The 27,597-nt window shown below is 45.3% G+C and overlaps 1 protein-coding gene across 1 annotated transcript in view; it reads left to right on the forward strand.

The window, feature by feature from the left end:
- COL27A1 (collagen type XXVII alpha 1 chain) overlaps positions 1–27,597 on the forward strand; it is a 214,215-nt gene that overhangs the window by 104,727 nt on the left and 81,891 nt on the right. The window contains exons 17-27 of the mRNA XM_075060695.1: positions 1,818–1,871; positions 3,707–3,760; positions 3,913–3,966; positions 5,985–6,038; positions 6,346–6,399; positions 8,267–8,311; positions 10,191–10,244; positions 11,617–11,661; positions 21,248–21,301; positions 24,845–24,898; positions 25,637–25,690. Of these exons, the coding sequence (XP_074916796.1) occupies positions 1,818–1,871; positions 3,707–3,760; positions 3,913–3,966; positions 5,985–6,038; positions 6,346–6,399; positions 8,267–8,311; positions 10,191–10,244; positions 11,617–11,661; positions 21,248–21,301; positions 24,845–24,898; positions 25,637–25,690 (576 nt within the window). The remainder of the gene's footprint in view (positions 1–1,817; positions 1,872–3,706; positions 3,761–3,912; positions 3,967–5,984; positions 6,039–6,345; positions 6,400–8,266; positions 8,312–10,190; positions 10,245–11,616; positions 11,662–21,247; positions 21,302–24,844; positions 24,899–25,636; positions 25,691–27,597) is intronic.

Here is a 27,597-nt window from a genome sequence, read left to right on the forward strand (position 1 = left end):
TTATTATAACCGCTTATGGGGAAGGCTCTGTTCCAAGGAGAACGGTTAATTCTAGAAAGATAATGTGGGACTGTCCATAACTAATCTGCTTGTGGTAAAGTAGAAGCTCCACTGCACATCCAGACTTGGAACTCTGTTCCTTAACATCATCGTTACATATTTCCCATGAACTGCCACTTCTTTCCTTACCCCTACCTCATCAAGATGATTGAAGAGTGATTTCTCTTTCAGATTATCTGTATAAATTTTTTTATGTAGGATAAAGTATCACTCCCATCCATGAGCACTTACTTCAGTCTTTAGTTGCAATCTTTTTAGCCTGCGCAGGTCTGGGACCTCCATGTATTTTCCTTTTAAGCAGCTTTTTTAATGCATATCATATCAGTTTGGTTATGAAACAAATAAACCTTTTCATATGGCTCTCAGTTACCAGGTTTGACACAGGCAGGCTGGTTCTCAGAACAAACCCAGTTTCTTCACCCCAGGCTGCTCTCCCATCTCTCAGGGCAAGGGAGGGCAGCCCAGTGAGTTGGGATTTTCAAGGCTAGGATGGACAAAAGACTAGAAAATGTGGGACATTAGAAAAATGGAACCATCCAGCATTAGCAAGGAGATGGGCTGGACTGTGCAACGGGTCTTTTCCATCTCTAATGATTCCCATACTCAGGGTTCATCTTAACGAAGTGGTGGCACTTTCACAGATCTTCTCCTGCGCGTTTAGAGAAGCAGTTATGCTCATTAATCTCTATAATCATTGAGTGCTCAGTTGTTAACCTGAGTGGAAAAACTCCTCCTGGGGCTTTTTTCTCAAGTGTTGGAAGTCTGTGACTCTACATCTAAAGTTTGTCTGTCTTCCATGTAGATTCCATTTAGAAGTATAGCTGTATGCGTTGCTCTGTGCTGCTCTCTTATAAGAAAGTCAGGTCTGGATGGACTGGAGGCACAATGTGTATGGGATGCAGCCTCCATAGCATTTTCTGCTGTTTGGCCTTGTCATCATGCAGAAGATGACTTCTCACATTTGTGTCAGGGAGAGAAACTGCCTCCCCCACCCCCTTCACCCCTTTCCTCTCCATTCATTAGAGCGGGTTTCCCAAATCTGATTTCCTAATCCGTTCCTCTGATGGAACAGTTGTTTCTAGGTGCCCAGAGAGTAGGAATCCTCTACCAATTTGGAGAAAACTAAGATCCCGTATTGGGTCATCTCTCTAACAGCTCAGTGCTAGCCTGTCGATTTCTTAGTCAGACTTCATGGCTGCGATTCTCAAAGGGACCTAAGTCTCATTGAAAGTAAATCAGCATTAGGTGCTTAAACCCCTTTGGAAATCCCAGCCTAGATTTCCGCAGTGGGTTGGTACTGAGAGATTTCAGTAGATGTCCAATACTTTTATAAGGAAGAGGTTGATCAGTTGTCCCAGTCCCAGGCTATGCCAAGCTCTGTAGAGGGGAACAACAAAGTTCCAGTTACCAATAAGCAAGCTGGCTGTTTTGCTCAGCTGTATTTTGACATTTCATCACCTACGTGTTTGCTACTAGCAAGGGAAAAGCAGCCTGTAGTCCTCTCTTCTAACATTTTTCACAACAGGCACAGGTATTTGTGGTTTTGTTTCTCAGTTCAGATTTGTTGTTGGAAAAGGCATCTTTTGCTCAAGATTGTTGTGATGGATTATATGACCTTTGGTTTGTCACCAGTTCTGTTTGAAAGGGGCCTGGAATGAATTTTCTGTCTTGCAGTACATCATATAATTTTCTATAGACCTGGGCGGTTTTGCCATTGATGGTGTATGTTGTAACTTTCTTTGGTGATGTGTATTCAGGGTGATCAGGGACTGCCAGGTGTTCCAGGAGATATTGGATTCCAAGGAGACAAGGTAATTGCTTTCAGTTTTTCTTACATAGATAACATGCGTAGCTGCTGGCTTTCTCAGCTCATATTCAAACCATGTTCTTTTGAAAGCTCTGATTCCTCCTGTCATAAAGACACTATAGTTTTTTGCATTACACCCTCAGATTCACCCTCACCCCTCTCTGCATAACTCTGAGAGCTTCTCAAACCAAAATCAATAGAATGCCATTTTTTTTAAACATGCAATTCTGTATGAGAAAATAAGGTGCTTCCTACAGAAAGGGCCATAACCTCCTGCAGAAACTGAAAGTGATGGAACAAGTTCTTCTGATTAGGAGCAATATGCATGGTCTGCTGGCTGCGGAGTCAGTAAATTTGTCTGCTACAGGGACTTAGGCCCCAAAGCAGCAAAGCACTTAAGCATATGCATAACTTAAAGCACGAGCAGTTGGAATCCTGTTGACTTCAGTGAAACTACTGGTATGATTAATGCTACCCATGTGCTTTGCTGGACTGGGGCCTCTGTAGTGGTCAGCCACACCTCCCTACATAGCTTATTTGTTCTTAGGGCCATATTTAGAGGGTACAGCTCATTGGCATCAGTGTGGGTGACCATGCTTATGCTAGGGTTGAATTTGGCCCTGAGAATCTATAGTTCTTTAGCATGTGTCCCTGCAAATACAACCAGAGAGCAGGAAATTTCAGGCAAAGAAAGCATGCATGCCAGATCCCTGCCCTACGAAAGGATGAGTGTCTTTGTGCTACATACAGTACACAACAGTCTGTGTAGCTCTTAGGATCCAGTTGCAGCAGCTGTGTTTTCCACGTGCTGGGGAGCAATGTGTATATGCCCCACTGAAAAGATGCTGTGAGGAGGTGTGTGCTGGCTGTCTGGATGCAGAGAAGGAGAGTGCCTGCATTAGCCAGGAAGACCACCGTAGCAGAAAGGCGAAGTGTCCGTGTGCCGGATCTCAGGGAACAGATGTGTGGGTTACCTGTGTAATAGGTGTAAGGGGCCAAGCATGCATGTATGCCTGCCAGCCAGGGAGGGGAGTGTGTGAGCACCTGCCAGCGAGGGGTTGGTGTGTGTGAACAGCTGTGTAAGGACCTGCAGGGAGTGGAGTTGGACTATTAGTAGAGTGACCAGATATCCCATTTTTATAGGGACAGTCCCATTTTTGGGGACTTTTCCTTATATACCCCTTCCTTACCCCTTCACCCCGTCCCATTTTTTCAGTTGCTATCTGGTCACCCTACATATTAGCATGTAAGACTCTACAGATCAGAGGTGGGAAACAAAGAGATCCTTATGCCATGGAATGCACTGTGCTGGGATTTTGGCTGGGGAAACCACCAATCAAAGGACTTTCAACAGCTGGCCTTAAGACCCTATAAGAGCGAGAAAGAAGAGGACGTTGGAGCAATGTAACTGTACAGCAATGTTAACTATAGGTGTCCTTCTAGAACTCAGTCTTCTTTAAATGAGTGACTCCTAAAGTCCTCTCCTCTCCTTCCGGACAGTCTTCCCCAGCCTTGTATTGATGACAATACCAGGCAGCCTCTGAGGCAGCACAGCTGACTCCTTTCTCCTCCTCTTACACATGCTGAGGTCCCGCCCCATATCCTGGTGTATGAATGCACCAAGGGAAAAGAAAGAGGCTTATGCTTGGCAGGTTTAATCTGTTCTACTGTGTCCTTCCATACTGTGGTCACCCACCCCCCAAAGCACTGGATATGACTGGAGTTGTCAGGACAAAAAGATTCTCTCGCTGTTGCAGAAGCATGGGGTAGGGGCTTTACAGTGGTTATTTTGCATCTGTTCAATACTGTTTACTGAAAAATTGTTTCTCCATTTCCCAGGGCAGTCAGGGCTTTCCTGGGATACCAGGAGCCCGAGGAAAGCCAGGTCCCCCTGTAAGTAATGCCTTTAACCATCTTCTGTTTCCTAATCTTGCCTCTAAAGAGTTCAGTGCCCAGCTGGAAAGAAGGCTCGGCAGGGTGGATGTTATTCTAAACAGGAACCTCAGCAGCTGTCTTACATTCACCCTTGTTTTCTGATTTGGCAGGGAAAGTTTGGTGACAAAGGTCCAGTTGGGTTTCCAGGACCACCCGGTCCGGAGGTATGTGCCTTCAGCTCTGATCATTCCTTTATTTCTTGACTTCTGCCGCCTCTCTTTGTTGGCAAACCTTCATAATTCCCCCACCTCCCAAGCAATCCTCACTGCAAAGGGAAAATGAGAAACGTCCGTTGGACAGCTGCAGGCTACTTTGCTGCTGAGATTCCACCTCCTTTGAACTCCAGCTTGGGTTTTTACTTTAGGAATCATTTAGATACTCACCTCCCTGCCAGTCTTGGAAACCACTCTTCAGGTGGATCCATCTATAGATTCGGTGGAATTTATTTGCTTCTGACTCAACCAGTAATGCTCCATGTGGATGAAGGGTTGAAGCCTTTGCTAGCAAAGGACAAGCAAATTCCTGCTGAACTCTCTGCCATAGTGCTGCACTGACAGGTTGTCAGTTTGCATAACGACCCCTCCTCTGTGTTTTATTTTCAGATGGTTCCCTCCCTCTCTCTCTCCCCACTCCATGCAATCTCTGGGGGTTTCCAAAGTCAAAACTCCATGCTATGCAGTAAGCTCCTCGCACATTCTGACCCAGCTGCAGTGATGTATAGTGAGACCAAGAGGATGGAGTCCTTGGGCCACCAGTCCCAATCCTCTCTCTACCTCAATGTGATACCAAGGGCCCACTTGTTGTAGTCTGTTCTCTCCTTTTTTCCTACAATTACTTAAATCACTAATAATGCTTAGCGCCTTTTCCTCCATAGGGTTGAGAACACACTGAGAAAGGAAGTATCATCCCCATTTTACAAACAGGGGATCTGAAGCCTAGAAAGCTGAAGCAAGTTGCCCAAGGACACATGACAAGTCAGGGGCAGAATCCAGCTTGCCCAGCCCTCTCTCCTTTCCCATAGAGCAATAGATATAACCATCATGGCATCCCTCACCTGTCCAGGCATCATGGAGCTGTCTTGGTCATCATGGAGCTCTCCAGCCTGTCTTCTGCTGCTGTCCCTTTCCCAGGGAAAGAGCTCATTTCTTGAGTCAAACCCTTTTAGACAGTTACTTTATTGGTCAGGGGAGAGGAATGGGGGCCCGCTTTTCCGCTCTGGAAGATCATACATCAGTCATGATGAGGAGAACAGCAGTGGGTTTTCAGCTCAGCAGGTTCATCACCGTCCTACAGTGGGTCTCCGTTCTTCCCTTTTTATCCTTCTAGCCTCTGTTGTGGGTAACTTGGGAATCTTTTTAACCAAATACTGTTCATGTTAGAAGACAACCCCATTGTCCTCACCCAAAACCATGTTGTGATGCCTTCAAGTACAAGATCAATTTCTCTGCAGCACGTTGTGGTTCACGTCCTTATTAATACTTAGAAAATGTACATTGTGAGCCCGAGACACACTTGTAGTGCTGGCTGATAGACTGTTTTCCTTTCATCAGTGTTCTGGCATTTTGCTGGGCCTGGAATGGCTCTCTGTCAAGTGGTATCACTTAGTAATTCTTGTTCTTTGTTTCTACTGGAAAATGACTATGGATTCCTTTGTTTCTTCAGTGAAAGGGTTGTGGGTGGAAAGGGGGTCACTGTTTGGTTAAAGACAGCAGCTAATGAGCATGTCAGCACCTTTCCTAATTCCTAGGCTGCTTCCCTTTGTCATTCAAGCAGGTGATTTATTTCTCTGAGAAATGAGATTATATGCTGTCTGATAAAGATTAATTAAAAACCAAAATGCCATTTTAAATATGTGATGACAGAGAGGCCCTTACAACAGTAAATTTTGCAAGGAGATGGACCAAAAAGGGGCTGTTAACAGAAGGGATTCCTTGTTCTTATTTAAACCAATAGCCTAGATCTCTTTTCTACTGTTACCCTCTGGATTTCATCTGGTTATTTCAAAGCTGCTTCAGTCCCTGCAGATGCCCCGCAGTGGCCTGTGTGCGCACAGTGCCAGCAAATGATGCTAATCACAACACGAAGCGTCAAGTTAAATCTTTAGAAGAGCCCTTAGAAGAGCACACGAAGCCTTTCCAGAAAGCTCTCTAATGTAATGCCAACCATTTCTGATTCTCTCTAGGGCTTTCCAGGGGATATTGGCACACCAGGACAAAATGGCCCCGAAGGTCCGAAGGTGAGCGGCTCTCAGATAGAAGCCTTGTGCTGAGTTGGAAATAGTCAATGAAAACACAGATGTGGGAAGCGAGGTGGGAGAAAAAACCCTGGAGATTCCTGGAGATTGGTCTGGCTGAGACTCCTTTTTGGTCTGGTTTGGATTGAGTTCCCTCCAAGAGTGGGATTTTTCTTTTTTTCTAAAACAAAATTGACATTGGATACTTCCCCATGGCAACGTATGTTGGAAAGAGACCTGTCTCACTTTAATAGACCCTCAGAGCTTTGCTTCTATTTTCTGAGAACCTTTTCTTTTGGATCCATTGCAGGGGAAGCCCGGAGCACGAGGTTTACCTGGGCCAAGAGGACAGCCTGGCCAAGAAGTAAGTGTCCATGTGGCTTCCAAAGCCAAATGCAGTCCTTGTCAAGAAAACTTTCCCTTTCCAGTCACGTTAATCTTTTGCATAAATGGGGCTCCAGGTTTGCTCCATCTCCACTGTTTGCTCCATCTGCACCTGGGAGCAGATACTTAGTCTGTCACCAGTTAGAAACCTGCAAAATCACAGATCCACTGGGGTTAGCTCTAGAGGCTACATGCTCCCCTCAGTCCATGCATCCAACTCCTGCTGACATCAGCAGGGGCCTAGCCATGCCACTAGCTTCTTCTTTCTACACCTCATCTTGGTGCCTTCTTCCACTCAGGCCCCTATGCCTGAAAATCTTCCTTTCCTGACCCAAGGTCCAGTGTGCCTCTATTCTGTGTTCCTTCACACTTTGCCTTAAAGCACATTTTCTAATGTGAGGCCTACAAACCCTGGTCTTCCCCACAGAGTAACATCACCTTCTAAAATAAATAATGAACAGGATGTGCTCGTTATTCTCCATCATGTGCACGTGACCTCATTGCTGCGTAAACCCAGGTCTGCTGCCTCCGCCCATCGTGTTGTGCCTTCATTCAGGGCTTAATTATGTCCCTCACTCGGGGGGTTGCCATTGACTTTAGTGACCCTTGAATTGGAAACACTTTAGGGCAGAGACAGCCTCATTCTTCTCTTGCTCACAACAGCTTTACACCAGTGTCATTCCAGTGACTTCACTGTCGTTTCTCTTGATTTACATCAGCCTGAGCGGAAAATCAAGCTCATTGTCTTTTGTCTTTCAAGAGCCATCTACATTTGTAGCCCTATGCAAATAATCCAAATTCAGTGCATGAACAGAAAGCACTGTATAAAGCAATCATAATTCTTAGCCTTATTTAACACTGGTCATTTTAAAAGAGCTTTTACAAGCATTAACTGATGCATCTGCATGACCCCCTGCCTCCCCGTCCTCTGAGATAAGAGAGCATTCTATCCAATTTGCAGATGGGGAAACCAGGACATAGATTCAGTGGCTCACCCCAGGTCACACAGCGAATCAGTGTCAAAATCAGGTATCATTGACTTCCAATCCACTTGACCGCATGGCTTCTATTAGTGGTCCTAATGGTCTAACTCAAAACCACTAGAGCAGTGGGTGGGCTAAGAGCACTTTCAATTTCTCTTTCTATTGTGGATTTAGGCCAAACACTTGAGATCACCATCCTGGGGCTTAATTGAAGGTCTCCTAGAAACTTTAAATCTGATCCAAACTAAACAGAAACTGACGAGGAACCCAGATGCAGGACCTAGTCCAATTGCCATATAAGCCTTTGGGAAATCTCAGTAATGGAGCCAATCTAGTGTCCTGTGTGAAAGTGAAGGAAAACTCTCAGTATATTTGATATGTGTGAAAGTCTGTGAGAAACCTTGCACGTGGGGCAAAAAGAGCAAGTTCTCCAGGGATTGCGTCCTTGGCCAAACCAAACTAATCAGATGCCCATGATCAAGTACAGTATCTTGTGGGCCAAATTCTTCCCTTTGGTAAGCACACGCAATTGCCATTAACTTCTCTGGGAATTTCCGGTGGGCATCCATAGGCAGGATTTGTCTTTAGATTTATTCCTCTGGCAGTGGAATGACTCCACAGACATATCTGGCTGCACTGAAATGGTGATGCAATCTCCTGGAAAGAAGTGCTCTGAAATCTTCTTCCTTTTCAGTCTGATGGGATGGAACTGTTAAAATGTTATGACAAGACAGCAGTTGTGTAGGCATGGGGATTGTGTATTTAAATGCTGATGGTATTACAAGCTATTTACTTTCATAACATTTCTGGAGCCCAAGAGACGTATAAGATTTTCTTACTAGTTTCATTTTTTTTCCCCTTCAGGGAGATGAAGGACCCATAGGGCCACCAGGGTCCCCTGGTCCAGAGGTAGGTTTCACTGCTCTCAAGTGGCCTAGTCAGTTACTGTGTAGCTCCATACACCTCACCAGGCATTTGAGGTTGGAAATAAAAATGAAAGATTTGACCCCCGTATTTCAGTCAAAGAATGGTCCTGCTGGCAAGCATTGCATTATCTATGTGCAACAAGGGCTTGATCCAACATCCATGGAAATCAATGGAGAGACTCCCACTGGGCATTGGATGGGGGCTATATAATGTCTTAATATTCAACTAAAGTTAGGCTAGATTAAAGCCCCATATAAACACCCTCAAACTTTGGGATAATTCAGATCCAAGTGCAAACTGTGTGACTTGGACCTAGCTCCATAATTCACCCCCATGTTGGCTTCCAAGATTCAAAAATATGTCCCTGGTCTCATCTGAATGTTGCATTTGTTTTTAAAGGAGAATAGCAAGAAAAAGGATGGATTGAGAAATACAAGGATATGGACAATGGACTTAAAAAGTCCTTTTGTTTGCCCCATAATGTGAAGGTAGGGGACCCTCAATCAAAACAACAGAGCAGTACATTTGGGATAAACAAAAGGAATATGGTCATATCTTTGGAGCTCACCACTGCAGGATTTTATGGCCTCTGAGAATATTTGCAGGATCCCGATACAATTGTAACCAGATCTCACCCTCTGGGTGTAATCTAATAGCTATATGGATCAGGAAAGGAATGTCTTACCCCACATACAACTTATTGCTATTGAGCACATGTGTTGATACAGCGATTTTCACTGCCCTCTATAAAACCAGGTATTGGCTGCTACCAAAGATCTGATGCTATAAATCCATTCCAGCACCAGCTGCTAGGGCAGAAACTGAAGTGGCTTTCCCGGACAGGGAGTAAGTTTTCACCGGACCATTGGTTAAGGGGTGTATTCCTGCTTTGAGTGATAAGCATGGGGCGCATATACTCACACACAGAGTCAACAGTTTGCACTGATCTGTGGTGGACAGCAGTGATGCAACACGGCTGCAAGAAAGCTCATATTGGCTGAATTCTAGCTGGTACCAGTGGGGTATTGTTGCCAGGAAGCTCAGGCTCCCAAATCCCAGCTAGTTGCTGTGGGGCGCTGCTGTGACGACTCTCATACTGGCACTAGGAGGATGCTGCCTTTAGGGGTGCAGGATGTTGGAGCCTGAGCTGGCACTAGGCACAGATGGCTGCTGGGGGTGTTAGGATGCTAGATGAATGCAGTGTATAATTACCCATCAAAAGGGCAGCAATACAGCCCTGCCATTCATTACTTACAACGGCCGTGCAGCACTTCTGGTGTGATGCTGAAGAGATGAAATTTGCAGAGACTTCCTCAAACATGCAGTTTCTATCTCAACCTGGGATTCAGGTCATCCAGAGATCAGACCCAGAGCCAAGGCATTGTGCCCTGATGCCTGGAAGAGCTTCTTTGGGATGTTGTAGCTGGAGTCTTTTGGAGACTCTACTTTGTAAGCAGAGCTGAGCAAATCATTGATTTTTCAGTTTGGCCTCTGAACTGAAAAATTCAGGTTCGTTTCTAACCAAAACTGATTTTTCATATTTTTTCTCTGTGAAATGAAAAAGCAAAATAACCCAACCCCTTTGTCTGGGTCAAACATTTTGAATGACTGTTGGAAATGCTGGTTTTGAAATTTTGGTTTTTGGGGCTTTTTTGTCAGTGGAAACTATTTACTGACTCTGACCCAAATTCATAAACAGTTTCAGTGCATTTATTATTTGCCAAAAAAATGTCACCCAGCTCTATTTGTAAGTCACATCAGGTCACGCAGGCTGTGGCTGCAGTGATCAAGGGCAGCTGCAACAGCTGGGAGCAAAGACAATATTGAGCCTTTTATATTCATCATCCTTTGTATGTTTCAGGGTCGACCTGGCAGGAAGGGATTTCCTGGAAAACCTGGCCCTGATGGTTCAAAGGTAAGGCGAGAGGGGTGTTCATACCAGAGAGCTGATGGGTTGGCGTGGGAGCCAGGGGGGAGAGGAATTCAAGACTGGAGTTAAACTTCAAGAACCCCTCATGTTTAACATGTGCTGAGCTTCCAGTTTCCATCCTAGAAATGAAATGGGGCAGTGAGGATTTGCTCTTCTCTCTGCATTTCTCTCTGTTTTTGGCTTCTGGAAGCTCAGCCTCAGCTTGGTTTCTGTGGAAGAATGACTGTGCACTTTTAAACTATGCGCTTTATTATAAACAAGTGTGTTTCTCTTTTGATATTAAACTGTTTAATTGTTTTTCCATTTCCTTTCCGTTTTTTGTTCTGAAACAATGCTAACCATTCCTATCTCTGCTGTTTCATTGGCAGCAGAAGGAGCTATTCCAAGAGCAGCCTGCTCTTCACAGTACCAACCCTCAGCCCAAAAAACCCCCAAAGGCAGCTCTTTAAACACGTAAATAACAAAAATCTGTTCTGGCAGCACATCTGCAGTCACATTATCTGCTGACTGAGAAAATGCAGTTGCTGTGACCCAGAGACAACACCAGGTTAGCAGAAAGAACAGAAGTACTTGTGACACCTTAGACACTAACAAATTTATTTCAGCATAAGCTTCCATGGGCTACAGCCCCACTTCATCAGATGCATGTAGTGGAAAATACAGTAGGAAGATATATATATATATATAATCTTCCTACTGTATTTTCCACTACCTGCATCTGATGAAGTGGGTTTTAGCCCTGGACCAACCCTCCCACAGCCCACCCTTCTCCCTGGTCAGTCTGGGCTTATGTACATCCCTGTGCTTTTCCCTCCATCCTCGGGCCATGCTCTCTAAATTATTGTAAGCAGTTGACTTTTTAATGGTGATCACAGTAGGTAATCAAAGTCACCACCGGAGGCTAGATTTTGAAGTTTTCCAAAGAATTCTGCACCCAACATACTAAGCTTTTAGAAATTCGGTTCCTAATTTTGGTGCTCAAATGGGAGCTGAGCTCTCTTGAAAATCTGGCCACAGAAGTGCTTCTGTCATGTTAGCACAGACTGACTGTTCTTTCCTAATTAACAGGATCTTGGAAAATGTAGACAGCTTGGAAGTACCTATTTTGAAGTCTTGATCTCATTAAAAAGTGGGCTGATGCACAAGTTTGGTGCTGTGTCGTTGCACACGGCTTGTTAGTGCTGGAACACTCAGTATTGAGACCCACCACTACTCACCCAAAACATTTAGTTACGCCTGTCATTAATCCTGCTGTGCTGCAGTTGAGACACCAGGAGTTTAACCCTTTTGGAGAAAGATCTTTGACAAAGCAGCACTGAGTTAGCCTTCTGTGATACCTCTCTCCATCTCAATGCAGGGTGAGCCAGGACATCCAGGCCGGACGGGAAAAGTCGGTGAGCAGGTAAACTCCTTATTTTCTTTGTCCATTTGAATGTCTCGCATGTACTCATTTCCCTATGCATCCCTGGTACGGGGCAGAATCTTGACCTGTTTGCTGAAGATCAGGTGTTTTGTAAACACTGGGATTTTATAATATATGAACAAGTATATTGTGTGTGTATGTGTGTAAAAATAACTTTTCCAGAGAGGCACAGAAAATTGTTGCGCTCCTTGCCCCTGTATTCTTTTCATCCTCAAGGGCCTCTCCTTATTCCTACTTTTCTTGCAGAATCATTGGTTCCCAACAAAATGGATTCTTTCATCACTAAGCCCAGATCCAATTAGCTCAGCCTCAGAGCATCGGTGACCTAGTGGGTGGCTCTCAAATGTCCATATGTTGTCAGTGGTATTTATAGGTGCACATGGTACCCTGCAGACAGTTTACAAAATAATGGGTCCTTGCCCTGAGGCACCTGAGACGCAATAGGAGATACGAATCAGATGCTAAGGCTGTTCCCCCAGGCAAACTTGATAGAAATAATCATCAGTTTCTTGAGTTCTTTTCATGGTCAATACCCCCTCTCTGGCTGCCTGGTCCAGCATTGTACTGACCCCACCCACGAGGTGCTGCACTTCCTGGAAGCAGGGAGCACTCAGCATCTTGCAGGTTTATGTTTTTGGCAACGAGAGAACAGCAATGAGCACTGCTTCATTGCACCACAGCAGAGAATGTGCTGACTAGGAAACATAGGAAGATGCATCATCTCCATAAGCTTCAGGGAAACCACAGGGTTCAGGGAAAAAGAAACAAATGTTCCCCATCTTTGTGTGATCAAAACCAACCTACCTACCCACTATCAGCCCTGAAATTGCAGCCACAGAGCCTCCAACACATTCTTCTTGTTCCCACATGACCACATCGAGCTGGATGCGGCTGATTTGGCCAGAGTAACTGAGCGGCTGACCAGCCATTGGCAGAGGGATGTGCAACTTCTCCTGGCAGCCATCTTTCCCAAGGCTTTTCGTTGCTTGTCAGTCAAGGTCTTTGGTTTGTTTGGTTTTGTTTTTCAGCCTCTCTGGATCTTTGTTCTCCTGTATCCAACAGCTGGAGATCATTTGTCTCATGGCTCTCTGATCAAGCATGTTCAAAAGCCAATGTCACAAAGGGCAATTGTCAGTACTAGTAAGATTTTCTCAGGGGTTTGACTAGATTGAAGAGGTTAGTTAGTTCTCCATAAAGCACCATGCATACCTCCAATGCTGTCAAACTAACACCATATAACCACCAGGCCTTTGCAAAACTGGGGACATCAGTCAGCTTCCTGCTGTTCCTGTTCCTACTTCAGGGACATAATGTCTCAAGCCTGTTTACCTTAAACTCTGAGTTGGCCTCTGGCCACAAAGCTTGCAACTATACCCTTGGTGTTTGGGGCATCTGGGACACGTTTAGGGCGCACAGATACCAGCCCTATATCCAGAAGATAAAGCTCCCTGTTAGTGTCTTAATTTTTTAGGACAGATTAAAGGATTTATATATCTCAGCAAACTTTGCATAGCACAAACTGAGTGTCCAAATACCAAATAAGTTTCAATGGCTTCTTTTCAAAGACATTTTCAAGCAGATTATACAAACAAACAATGAAACAAACAATGCCAGGAGACATGGAGGTGTACTGGACAGAGCACTGGACTGAGAATCAGGAGACCTGGGTTCTATTTCCAGTTCTGCCACTGGTCTTGGGCAAGACACTTTCCCTCTCTGTGCCTCAGTTTCCCCATCTGTAAAAACAGGGATAGTGATACTGACTTCCTTTGTGAAGTGCTTTGAGCTCCATTACTGTATCATTAATATTACCACCTCCTGCAGCTCACACCAAATGTACTTTACAGAACTTTCTTCGGACTCGGGGCTCAATACAGAGAAATTTGATCACTCGCAACCTCCATTGGCTTCAATGAAAGTAGAGAATGCTCACCACTTCCTGATCTGTTTGTTTGTTAATGTTTGAAATAATAAATATTGGATCCACAAAGAAGAAGCAGAGGTGCTTAGAATAGTGTCATTTTCAGTTTCTTTCAAGAAGATCACTCATTTGTTTTTAAACAGTTAAATGGGGCTTATGGGGAGGTAGAGATATAGAGAAAATAAACTGTTAAAACAAAATCCTCTTAGTGCACAAACTTCTCCAATCTCTAAGTTTCGCTTGACTAAAGGAAGAACCTACAGAACACAAAATGCTGAATTGTATTACCAGACAATTTAAATGGAGAAGGTTGATCTTTATCATATAAAACACTGGGCTGGAAGTCAAGTGACCTGGGTTCGTTCTTGCTCTGCTGCCAACAGCTGTGTGAATTTGGGCAACTCCCTTAAACTCTCTCTGCCTCAGTTTCACCCCTGCAGTATGACAAGGGTAATCCCCACTGCAGGTGGCAGTACGAGGCATAATCAATTTGAAGTGTAAGCTCTTCGGGGCAGGGACAATCTCTTGCTCTCAGTTCTTACTCTGTACAGCTTCTAGAACATAAGAGCAGTCATATGGGGTCAAGCCAATAGCCCATCCAGCCCAGTATCTTGTCTTCAGACAAGTGCCAGTGCCAGATGCTGCAGAAGAGATGAACCGAACAGGACAATTATTGAGTGATCCATCCCCTGTCATCCTGTTCTGGCTCAGGGACACCCAGAGCATGGGATTGTGCCCCTGATCACCTTGGCTAATAGCCAGTGACTAACCTATCCTCCATGAACTTCTCATTCTTTTTTTGAACCCAGTTACCTAGAGCCCTGTGTGGTCACAAAATTTGTATCCATATCCTATCCACAAAAATGACTGGCATTGGCAGATATCTGTGGATATAGACAGGAGATCCGTGGATTTGCAGAACTCTAGTTCTGCGTATGCTGGGCTCTGATATCAATTGAACACTCTAGGTGCTGTTGTATTACAAATAATTATGAACGTTTTGAAAGTGCTTTGAGATCCTCAGCTGGAAGGTAGTGCAGAAGGACAGAGTATCATGATTATTATTCCTTCAGTCCCTCAAGGCTGACTCTGAATAAAAACTAAAGGCCCCATTCAGTGAAAAGAAAACACAGCTGGCCTCTGCTGATACTGAAGCCAGCACAGGGATCTGAAAACTGGCTGGACTATTTTTACTCAATTAGTCTCTGTCTAGAAAAAAAATCTGTTTCCTTACCAGTTATGTCATTAGAACAAAAACGTCACACCAGGTTCGTGATAAATTACCTTCTTTCCTAGCATACCTTTGCTAGACAATGCTTAGAGTATTTCCTCTCCTCCCCCTCCCACAGGGGGGTCAGGGCAAGCCAATACTGGGGCTTTTTCATATAGCTGTGGTGGAAGTGGTTTGAGGGGAAAAAACTGTACCCCAGATTTCCAGCCTATGAAAGATCTGATCTTCCCCGATTTCCTGCCTCTCCCAGGCAAAGGTGCTGTCTGAGAGGCCCCCATAGCTTCTGTGTCAGCGATGAGGCTTTTCAGAGTTGCTGCTAGGCACTCAGTAGCAACTGCCTCTGGTTCAAAGCAGCCAGCGTGATGGTGTGAAATAAGATCACGTATACATCTCCTCGCTAGGCTCAAGCACTCTGCTTTCGGGTCCGTCTGTTTAATCAAACATGGAAGTTTTGGAAAGATTTCCAGCATTACTTGAACATTCGCTGGGAGTTTTTAAGACCTGTATGGTGGCCCCTGATTCCTTACATCTCCATTGCAAAGAAACCGACTCAGGAAATTCACTAGAGGTTGCTCTCTGAATGCTGAAAGGTCTCCAGCTGTGCAGCTCCCCACCCCCTCCAGCCTGGATCTGCACGGTTTAACCCTTCCTTGCCAGCAGGTGGAGACAGAAACTGAGTGAGCAAAGACACCACAAGAGCCAAGACAACAGCCTTCCCCATTCCTTACTGAACTGTGTGAAAACGGGCCGCAGGGACAGGAACTGCCTGAGTGTCTATGCTGGAGGCAGAAACCAAATCATGACGACACCAGAGGCGAGGAGACACCTGCCTTTCCCCTTGAGAAGACAGAATAACAAACCGGGGGAAGATGCCTCGGGGGCAGAGACCCCCTGCCTGCCTTGTGCTGGGGACCATAAAGACTAATGATCAACCATGTCAGCAGGAGCAGCAGGGAGAGCATGAGCGTGACCTATGCTCTTAACAAGGAGCAGATTCTCTTCCAGCAGCAATGGCAGTGCCTCCCCTCATCGTTAACAAAAGGATAACTAATCGCCATCTGGTTATGGTGCATCCTGTTGGACATTATGTTCAGCTACTTACCAGTCACATGGGGAAGTAGAGTGATGCTGTACACTTGACCTTTGAAGACCCAACAATGAAGATTTTGTGCCTGTTGCAGACCCCTCTCTAATTATCAGCTTTCTCTGAGTGTTGTTAAGATTTCTGAGTACTTTGAGGTTAGGACAGCTAACCTAGCTCTTTACTATCTGGTTTACTCCCATCGCCATCAGTCCCGTGCCTCTGACTTCTATCTAATGCCCTCTGAGAGTCAGTGGCCATCTTCTGCAGGCGTCCCACATCCAGGTATAAATTCCTGTGTAAGGTAGGTATTTACGTGGCTCCCACTACCAGAGTATCTGAGCACCTCCAGCTTTAATGTATTTACCCGCACAGCACCTCTTTGGAAGCAGGGCAGTGCTACTATCCTCATTTTACAGAGAGGAACTGAGACACAAAGATTAAGTGATTTGTCTGAGGTCAAACAGTAAGTCAGTAGCAGAACAGGGAATTGATCCCAAGTCTCCCGAGACCCAGGGTAGCACCCTAACCACTGCACCATCATTCCTGTGGGGAACTAGTGCTTCTGAGCTGTGAGATCCTTTGCTTGCAGGTCTACAGACACTGCAGTGCAGGAATCTTCCTTGCGAGACCAGGTATTTGGCCAACATGTCAAAATATATCTTTTGTTCAGTGCGCAAAGAGAAGCATGAAAATTCTAAAGCCAGAGGCTGGGGTCTGAGCTTTGGTGTACAGAGGGTTAAAACCACATAGAAAATTCAATGCAAGTCACACAGTGTGGGTCAGAGTGGCCTCCCAAATCAGTGATATTTACTGTTTTACTTTTCCTTTCTTTCATCTAAATGGGATTATTGTACATTACCCTCCATTCCTTTCTGCTTCCGTTTGTTTTGTTTTCAGTTCTAACGAGCCAGTAAAACACCAGGGGCCAGTGATTGGTTTCTGCTGGCGGGCACTCTGTGCCTGGGAGCACGTGCTTACGCTGAGTCTACTGTTGGCTGGATTTTTCAAATGGTGCATGATTCATTGCCGAGCTGCAGCAAAGGGGACAAGCTTAATTGTAACAGGGCTGCCTGATAAGCCAGGACATAGTGAATTCCTCATCCGACGTAAATGTTTTACATTCCTTATTGGTAACTGTGGGACTTTATAGATGCAGCCACTGCTGCTGGGATTTCATGTGCATTATTACACATGGTCCTTGAAGTTGTGTGTGTTGCTGTGTTTGATTTCATGGCAGTTGCTGGGAGGTTGGAACAAGGGTCCATTTTGTAGCAGTGACACAGGGTCCATTTTGTAGCAGTGACAGCAATCTAGCTCTACATTTCTCCCATGGATATGCTGGTCAGTATCTGCCTTCATTGGCTCTAAAATGGCCTTGCTTTCAACAGTATCAATAGCTTTGTTCATTGCAGGTGCCTATAATGTTGTGTGGGACACACTTTTATAGTCTCTGAATTTCATATGCCTTTTCACCTGTGGGAGAAGGCGAAGCTCTGAAATCACTGGGTTTTCAAGGAAACTGAGAAACATTTGACTTTGTACCTTTTACAGTGGCTTTCTGCCTATGTGCTTCTTCATTTAAGTTGTTTGATCATTCTGCCCTGTGCTAGAAGACCAGCCTTTGTGTTTATGGCCTTATGTCCAAGCTCTGAAAATAACTAATAGTTATCAACTATGTATTTGTACCTGGGTCTGATTGAAAAGATAATTGATTCATTGACTGTGCCACCTAGTGGTCAGATATTGTCACATCTTTACCTTTTCCACCACTTTGTTCCTGTGTTGAACTGTTCAGTCTTTTTCTTAATTGGCCATTAGGATAAACACAGGTTCACCTTTCTGTGTCTCATAGTGTGGGTGTTGGATATTTCTTTCTGATATTCATCCTTGCGCAGTAGGATTCCTTCAGTTACTTGAACCGGGGCATTGCTGGGAGCATTTTAAAATTCTTGCAGAAGAGGATGCTGGCTCTTCTGCGAGATGCTGATTCAACAGCCTGGAAACAACATCAAACTTGAGTTCCAGGCTTTCTTCTGAGTCCAGCTGTGAGTGGTGGTGGTTGTATTATTATTTGTTTGTTTGTATTGCAGTCGTGCATTAGAACCCTGGTCTCGAACCAGGGCCCCACTGTGCAAAGCTCCCAGAACAAAGAGATGATCCAAAGAGCTTACGATACAAGCATTCATTCCGTAGTCTGCTTCTTGTGATCATTGAGAATGCAAGTTCCCAAAGTTGCACTGAGCTTGACCTCCGTCCCTAGTAAAACAATACTTTTACAATCAGTTTGTGTTTCCTTCCATCCTCCATGGAGCTGCAGGAACAGCTGGCAACATCCTGCTTCCAAGGGGGTAGCTGTGCATCCTGGATGGTAGGCATCGTTTTGGATTAGCCTGGGTTTGCATCATGACGTGATCGCATCTCAGTCTCCTGGCAAGTCATTGTTGTGTATTGCTGGACAAATTGCTAAAGGTGGCATCTCACTCCAAGCTTAATCCCTTCTGATATGCTCTTCCCTTTCCAGCTGCCTCCTTAACAACCCACTTTCAATGAGACATCACTCCCAGTCCCAAACCGTGATGAACAATTGCACCTATCAGCCAAGTGAATGAGAACGTCGGGAAGAGCGTGTGTGTTTGACCTCTGGCCCTGCCTAGAGATTGGCCTGACTGAATGTAATCCAAGGTCAGATGTTCCCCTACAGGCTCATCTCTGCACCTCAGGAAGGAGTTCCTGTGGGAGCTACTCTCGTTGCATTTAAAAGAATATAGCCCATAGAGGCATTCGGGGTAATCAGCAGCAGTCAGTGGAGAGACCCCTGTAATGTTAGACATCTCTGAAAAGCAACAGTACTGAGTCTCATACACAAGCACAACTAGGGCTCTTCTTCCTTATTACATGGCATGGCTCTTTTTGCCCCTCTCTCTCTCCTGGATGTGACTCTGTGGAGGATGATGACTTTTGGCTCCTGTGGAAGCTGCATAACCTGTAAGCTGACTGCACTGACTGTGATTTGTAACAGGGTGGTATCACTTGATGCTCTAGCAGTGTGCAAATGTAAACTGACCTGTGAAGAGTGAGAGATTGTAGATATCTGCCGTTGCTTGCTGGAGACAGAAACCAAGCTGGACTGAGAAAAGATGTATTGCAGAAGCAGAGCCCAACTGCCTTTCCTCTGCTGGGAATGAAGGGTTTGAAACATTGACAGGAGATTTGAAAATGCCCTATTCCATCAAAGTGGAATGTACAGGGGTGGAAAAACAGTGATTTTTTTTTTCCCCTGACATTTCAGTAGAATGTTTTTAAACGTAAAATAAAAGTGTGTTCCTTAGGGGGGGAGGGTGTTATAAATAAGTCTTGTGAATAAAATAGAGTGACTCTTCCCTCCCCCACACACTTTGAAATTTACCCTGGGTGTTGCTGTGAGTTAACCCTGACATGGATCCTGCCAGGACAGTGTTGCCCAAATAACCCTCTTCAAACTCACCTGACGACACCAGCTGAACATTTGGGGAGACTGCCTTTGATTTAATAATACTTCAAATGTACACAGCGTTTGGCACCTGCACATGTGACAGTGCTTCACAACGGCGGGGAAGTATGGGGGCTAGCTGGGGAAACTGAAACAGTAGTTAAGTGACTACTGCCCAGGTTTGCATAAGAAGGCAGCAGCAGCAGAGCTAGGAACAGAACTCAGGTCTCCTGGCTCTGTTCGCTGGCGTATGCTGCCTCCTTAACATGTTCTTGAATCCAGCCAAGTTGGTTCTGGAACTTTTTGAAGTTCATATCTGGATCTGATGTGTGTCTGGCCTCTGTTCTCATAATGGACCAAACTAAAACCCCAGATCAAAACAGCCTTGAACTTTAAATTTGGATGGGATGAGGACAAAGGACTAAAGAAAGCACTTGTTGAGCTGCATTGGGCCTATCCACTGCTCTTTGTGAACCCCATCTCGAAGTGCAGAATTTCCGGAATGGATCAGTTTGGAGATTTTTTGTTCCTTCTCTCTTTACTGGCTTAGGAAATCCCCATTTTTTTTAAAGTTTCTCCCAGCACCCTATGGCTTCCTTTTCCAAATGTTTTAACTCTGTGGACCAGGCATGACTATGGGGCGAGAGATCAGAGTCTCAAATTCACAAAGCAGTTTTAAGCTCCACAGAGGCACCCCTAAACCGCCAAACTCCAGGAGTCCACCTAACAACACATTAGGGATCTGTCCAATGAGCTCAGTTAGAATGGTCTGACATTGATCTGCCAGATTTGCTCAGCAACCGCCTCTCAGTAGCAGCCAAGGTGCTCTCTATAGCCATACAAGCTGGACCATAGCTTTCATTCACACCACAGATGCCAGCTATTGGCAGGTTGTGAAGTGGTTCAACATGAGATTAATCCCTTCAGTTATGGGTTCTGAAAAAGGACACAGTAACGAAGCGTGCCAGGATGAGGAACAAGGTAGTTAACTGCTCCAACAGCCCGGCAATAAGAGAGAAGATGGAGTGTTCCATTTAAAGCAAACCCACTAGAAAAATTTCCTTTAGATTCTAAAGCTTTTATTGAGTTGGGAGGGTCTATTTTACTCATACAATGTGAACAGCTTTTCAAGAATTTTCAGTTTATACTTTCATACCGTAGCCATTTTTTTCTTCATGATTAAAAGCCATTCTGTTTGGTTCTTTATCGTCCCAAATGATGATCATTCCCAAAATCTTGTGTCTGGGTTTGTTTTCCAAGAAGTCTTCTGATTAGTGTGACAAATCTACTGTTCTGTTAACCCCTTCAATTGCATCTGCTCTAGTTTTTATTCTCTATAAATATCTCAGCCATGCTGCTCCTAGAATGGCAACACTAATCAGACAGGGCTCCAAGCAGCTGCTGACTTTTTAATCCTAACTAACCCAGAGACATGTCTGCGCAATATGATGGTCACCAGAGTCTTTTCTATATTGGCTCTTCCCTCACTGATATCCCCAGCAGAATTATGCTTACAGAAGCAAAAGTTGGGAAACGTTAGCAACATAAAACCCTCCATAAACTAGGCCTCTCTGTCGAACGCTGTTGGCTGAGCCAGTAATTTGTTCCTGGTATTGTGTTTTGTGGCTCTCGTAGATGCTAGCATTGAAGTTCCAACTGTCTCATAAAGCAGAAACATCTGGTTGAATTAGGGACTCCTATGTCTGGGAGCACCGCTATCCTCTCTAGTAGCCAATAAGAACTACTGAACAGCGCACAAAGGACACTGGGCTAATTCCACTAGCAAGGAAAATCAAATACATTGTTTACTCTCTATGGAAATAAAGCAGAAAATTAATTGCACTCTTCTATTCTCCTCAGGGTCTGATGGGTTTCATCGGTCCAGTCGGGGAACCTGGAATAGTGGGAGAGAAGGTAGGAAAGGTTTGCAAACAAATTGGCTATTATTTTTTGGGAGGAGAACAAAGGGAGTATGTGAAATTATTTAATGTAACAGATTAGATTTCTTAACTCAAAATGCGTGAAGAATGTTGCAATTCCAAGATGTGATGAGTTAGCCTTGTGCCAGTCAGAAACTTATGATCTACTTCACTTGAGGGATTGCCACTCGTTCCTCCTTTAAAGGGACAGTCACAAATTTTTTTGAACCTAGGAATTATTGCCAGGGCAGGAGGGGAGTTTTGCTCATTCATTCATAGTCTTGTGAGAAGCCCATAAATAACGTTCCCAACTGTCTTTTCCCCTTTTCTCTCTGGCAAGTGTTGCCTCCTCTTCCAAGCCTGTGATTCAAAGAGAGGTTGAGCTTTACCAGGCTTTGAGAGCTCACCTCATTAATGCACCAGCATCACTGATCATGTCACTGTATCTCTGGGAATGTCAGGCCCAGTCCTTCACTCCATACCTCGGACAAAGCAGAAGCAAATAGGAGTGCAGCTTGCAAACAGATCCCTGCATTGCATATCCCTGTGCCCATGTACAGGTGCCCATGCACAGTTCCCCATGAATGCCACAGGATCCGGGCCTGAGCAAGGCCTTCAGGATTTGTTAGTGAATCTCAGATGCAAAGGGAGCACAGTACTGTAGATATGGAACTAAGCAGATGCCAATCTTAACACCATTTACATTAATTAGATATAGAACATGGACGGTGCATAAACAGTGGACAAAGTTGAAGTTCTCTTTGTTGTCAGCAAGACAGTGTTACTGCACTGCACACTTTAGTAATGCTAACACGCTCTAGCCTTCTAGCAGTCCAGCCATAAGGTTAATACAAATATAAAATGGTACATTATACTGTACCCTCACTCCTTTTCAAGATTGCTCCTCAGACTTTTATCCTCTGGGACAAAGTCATGCTGTCAGGACCAGGGCCGGCGCTAGCATTTAGGCAACTTAGGCAGTCGCCTAGAGCGCCAGGATTATTCGGGGGGCGGCATTTTGCCAGGGGGGGCGGCAGGCGGCTCCGGTTGACCTGCCGCAGGCATGCCTGCAGAGGGTCCGTTGGTCCACGGCTCCGGTGGAGCTGCCGCAGGCATGCCTGCAGAGGGTCCGTTGGTCCACGGCTCCGGTGGAGCTGCCGCAGGCATGCCTGCGGATGGTCGGCTGCTCGCGCGGCTCTGGTGGACCGCCCGCAGGGATGCCTGTGGCAGCTCCACCAGAGCCACGGACCAACGGACCCTCTGCAAGAATAGCTGCGGCAGCTCCACCGGAGCCGCGGGATCAGCGCGGGGGGCGGCGAAATGGCCGTGCGCCTAGGGCGCGAGAAACCCTAGCACCGGTCCTGGTCAGGACATCGTTCTGTTTATGTTGTGTTGTCTTGGAACAAACTTTATTGCTTATATTACACTAAAACCTAGAGACTCCACTGTGCTAGGTGTTGTGCATATAGTGTATGAGGCAATCCCAGCCTAAAAAGATTTTACAGTTGAAATGGACATGGCAGACAAAGGGTGGAAGAAATTACATGTTAACTTCATTTTATAGAAAGGGAACTGAGGCACAGATTAAGTGACTTGCCCAAGGTTACACAGAAAGTCTGTGGAAGAGCCAGAAATTGAACCCAGGTATGCTGAGTTCCAGTCGAGTGTGTTAATTACAAAACCAACCTTCATAGTGGAATTCAACATTTGTAATATGATGATGTTACATCAGTGTCAGGACAAACTCAGGCTGTCTTATGAAAATCTGCACTAGGAAATCCTCAGTGCAGCTGAAATTTGTACCAGATCTTTTCTTCTCCTCCAAGGCAAATTTACAGATAACAAAAGTGACTATCATCACATCAAAGCCTCAAACATAATTCCAGCTGGCATTGCATCTTAGAGCTTACTGTGTTACTGTGCTCTAAATGAAGTGGGAAATATGCTTTCATTTGACATAGCTGTGTCAGCAATCTACATCCAGAAAGCTGCAAAACATAATGCTGAAGCAAACGGAATCAAACTACTGTCAAAGAGAACAATGTAGCTAACAGGTCTTTAATAAAATCCATACATTGAGAAAGAAAGCTTGCCATTATCGATTCACAAGGTCCAGCTAGTGACAACAGCCTCTTTGGATTTGTTTTTAATAGATATTTAGAATCCAGGAGTCATTTTCCCAGTACAGTCTAACTGTTGGAAGGAAGGTCAGATTCTGGATGTAATATACTTGGCAGTATGTTTGTAACTCCTCCTCCTCCCCCTGAACCCGCTAGTGCGCGCACATACACTGTGAATTCAGGTGTGTGTTACCGATTGAGGACCATAGAGTCACTGAATGTGTTGCCAATCCATCCAGGCAGGAATAATTGTAAACCTATTGTTAGAACTGTAGATCGAAGATCACTTCACCGTAGATTCAGGCAGAAGTACAACGATGCAGTATTGATAAAGAGGTATAACTCACCTATAAGATTCCTGGCTTTCTGTATCTCCAAAGATCATGATATGGAGGAACCAAGGATATATTGAACAGAGGTGACACGTCTCTGTGTGGTAACATAAACCTCTAAGGTCAGGATTTGCCTCAATTTTTGCTGCTGTCTTGAAACACCTTTAAAAAAAAAAAAAAAAAAAAGCCTGGTTTTAGAGGACAGATGTTCAGCCCCTTCTGACCATAAGACCCCTTTAAGGTGTCTCAGGTTGGACTCTTCAAAAGCATAGGCACCCAAAATTATTATTTATTATTTGTTCTATGGTGGTTCATGGACCAGAAACCCCTGGTGCTAGGTGCTGTACAAACAATGAACAAAAAGATGGGCCCTGCCCCAAAATGCTTGCAATCTACTTTTGAAAACCTTGGACTCAATTTCCAAACATGTTCTCAACATTAATAGCGACACCTATTCAGAATCACCACCAAAGCTCCACAGCTTTCAGGCCCACACTGCTCCAAACACAGCAATATGCAGTGAGGGTGAGACTCCCGAAGGGATAGCAGATGAGATGGGGAGGTATGGAGCTACCTTTCTGGGTTCTGTTCCCAGCTCTGCTATGGATTATTATGGGACCTTGAGTGAGTCATTTTCATTTCCTGTGCCTCAACTTCCCCATCTTTCAATGGAGATCATGAAAACCCACCTCTCGGGGGTGCTGAGAATTGATGAAACTGCTGTATGCTGCTTTGAGATGCTACAGACATGTGGCCAATGGTGAATTTCTTACTGTGATTTTTTTTTTTGTGGGAAATCAGTGGCTGTAATCTGATGGCCTCTTGGCACTAAACAGTCATTTCAGATGACAAACCAGGGGCCACTGTTCAGTCCACTCACTGCTACAGTGTCAGAAGGGAGAAGCTGTCAAGCTCAGCGCTATTAATGGGCTATTGCAACTTCACATGAGTTCACAGCAGCAGGAGCAGTTGAGACAATTTGTGAATGGTTCATGATTTTCAACGGCAGTATTGTCCCACCCATTAGCTCATAATGCTCATTAACAAAATTACTTGCTGTGCTTTGTGTGCCATTGTCTTTCTTAGGGTGACCGAGGCACAATCGGAGCACCGGGCCCACCGGGAGTCAAGGGGTCGATGGTAAGGAGTAAGTCTGCATTCTCTCGCTCACCCTCTGACTAATGGCCTCCCCATCTCTCACAGTTCCATGGTAAATTACAGCTCTGACCAGTCTGTTGGCTAAACCCTGATAGCTCCAAATTTTTCCTGCCTGTGTGGAAATGGAATGGGCATTTGACTGACTGATATCAAAATACAAACACTCCCACCCATCCACCTTAGCAGGATTATCCACATTGGCCACTCTGTTTACACCTCAGTCCGTTCCCTCTTTGAAAGCATGAGAGAACAGTGGTGCTTTTCAGCATGTCCTGCAGGTCAGCAAACATGGGGTCTGTTTCATGAGGCAAAGATAAATTAACTACTAGTACGCTGCAATATCTGAAGTGCTGCTTGTCTGCAGCATCCTGTCTGATGGAAAGGTGTAGTCTAGTTGTCTGAGGGCCAGGAACTCCTGGATTCCTGTCTTGCCTCTAACACTAGCTCCTTTTGTGCCCTGGGCCAAGACTTTAAGAGCCAGAAGTTCAGACCTGCTCAGTCCCCAATAGTTTGAGCTCTTTTGAAAATCTGGGTCCGACTGTGGGTGCTGAGCCTTGAAAACCTGGCCCTCAGCTCTTTTATCCTAGCAGAAGTTGCTTGAGCTGGCAAGTGATTGATGCTGCCCTAGCTTCTATCACCCCCTGCTCTTCCCACAGAAAAAGGAAGCAGGTGAAGATTTCCAGAGAACGCATGCCATGTGTCGTCATCTTTGTCTTTTAGGGGCATCCCGGGACGCCCGGAGGAATTGGTTTCTCAGGAGCTCCTGGACCACCAGTAAGTAAAGCCTAGTCATCTTCTAACTAGTGGGAAAGAGTGTAAGCGTCTTATATACTTGGTGCCATGGGTCTGACCCAAGGGAGTCCTCTTCCAGTTGGCACTGGGTTTGAGTGGCAATTTGTGAATGAGAGACCCTGATGAAGAGATGGTACATGGGAGATCAAGAGGGGGTGGCATGGAAAGCGATGCTAAAATGGGCCAATGCTTATGAGATGGCAAGGAGATGAGACAAAGGAGAACTCTGAGCCAGTACAAGAGTCCCACACCCCCACAGAGCAGCTTTCAGGGCCCTTGTAAGTGTAAATACAGTCTAAGGAACTGGTGCTGAGCACCTCCAGCCCTGGGCTGAGAGCACACAGTGCATTGCAGCAGCCACCCCCGCTTGCTCTGGGCCCCGATTCAGCAAACATGCGAAAGGAGGTTTTCTGAAGCTCTCAGAAGCATCCCACTGTCTCGCTCAGAGAAATTGAGCCAAATGGCTTATTTGGACTCTTGCTGGCAAGCATCTGCCTTCAGCTCTTAAGGGGAATGTGGTCAGGAGAAATGCAAGGCTTGGTGAAGTGTCCGATATTTGCTTGTTTTCTTACCGTGGTGAACTCATCTGGCATTTGTTTAGCACATGGGGGGTAGGCGACCTTCAGCACGCGAGCTGATTTTCAGTGGGATTCACACTGCCCGGGTCCTGGCAACCAGTCCTGGAGGTTCTGCATTTTAATTGAATTTTAAATGAAGTTTCTTAAACATTTTAAGAACTTTAGTTACTTTACATACAACAATAGTTTAGTTATATATTATAGACTTATAGAAAGAGACCTTCTAAAAATGTTAAAATGTATGACTGGCACACGAAACCTTAAATTAAAGTGAATAAATGAAGATTCTGCACAGCACTTCTGAAAGATTGCTGACCCCTGGTTTAGCATGTCTCCAAGGCTCATGGGTATCCGAAAACCAGCTCACCCAATAAGGCAGCAGAGCAGTGTGTGTTTAGCAGCTGTGATCATTGCATTAAGCTGGCTGTCAGTGATAACGTTGCAAGTGTTCACATAGTGACCATCAGAGTTTGCTGCAATGTCTCCACCACCGCAGTACCACTACCTAGCGGCTCTGGCTCATAAGTCCCCTGAGGTTTGGAGGAGGATTTAAGCATCCTTGGAAGGCAACAGAGGCTCTGGATCCCTGGGGGTCCTAACTTTTGCCACTCGTTGCTGTCTAATGTACTGGGCCAAAACCCTGCATCCAACCCCTGAGCATTTAGATGGGACCTGTGCTCATTAGTTAAAGGCATTACTCAAGGGATCCCTCTGTGCTCACTTGGTTCCAGGCAAGGCAGGGAGCTCTCCTGCTGCTGCTTTGGAGCCCCGTGCTGGAATAGTCACTTGTGCAATATACGTAGCAGCTGGCCCCTGTTGGGCCCTTTATCTGGAAGAGTGACTCTACTAAGCCAACAGCTGAGAGAGGAGCAAGGGGTTGGCACGAGGATGGATTTTAGTCTGGGGTGAGTGTTGTGCGGTTGGACAGTGCCCGTGCTGGGCCAAAGGCTGAACTGTCACTGCAGGAAGGTAGGCTGTAGCTGGTTGGAAGGAGCCGGGAGGCAATTGTAGGGGGAGGAGGGGAGTACAGGAACAGATTTCCCACTATGTATGTGAATTTTCACTAGCTGATTAATTGTTTTATGCTGGGAGTCAGATTTCTGTGGTGAAATGCCTAGTCGGTGCCAAAGGTTTATCTTCTGGAGGCTTACGACAGCCGTGCCCCCTCAGAGAGAGTTCACAGATCCTGCTGGTCGCTCTCCCTGCCAGCTGCAGACAGCTGGTGCCTGGTCTCCAGCCATTTAAGACTCTCTGCGGTAGCGTGACATGAGAGTAGTCTGTCTGATACAGACTAACACGGCTACCACTCTG

Source organism: Chelonoidis abingdonii, chromosome 24 (genome assembly GCF_003597395.2).
Source record: "Chelonoidis abingdonii isolate Lonesome George chromosome 24, CheloAbing_2.0, whole genome shotgun sequence".
In the NCBI taxonomy this organism is placed as follows: domain Eukaryota; kingdom Metazoa; phylum Chordata; order Testudines; family Testudinidae; genus Chelonoidis; species Chelonoidis abingdonii.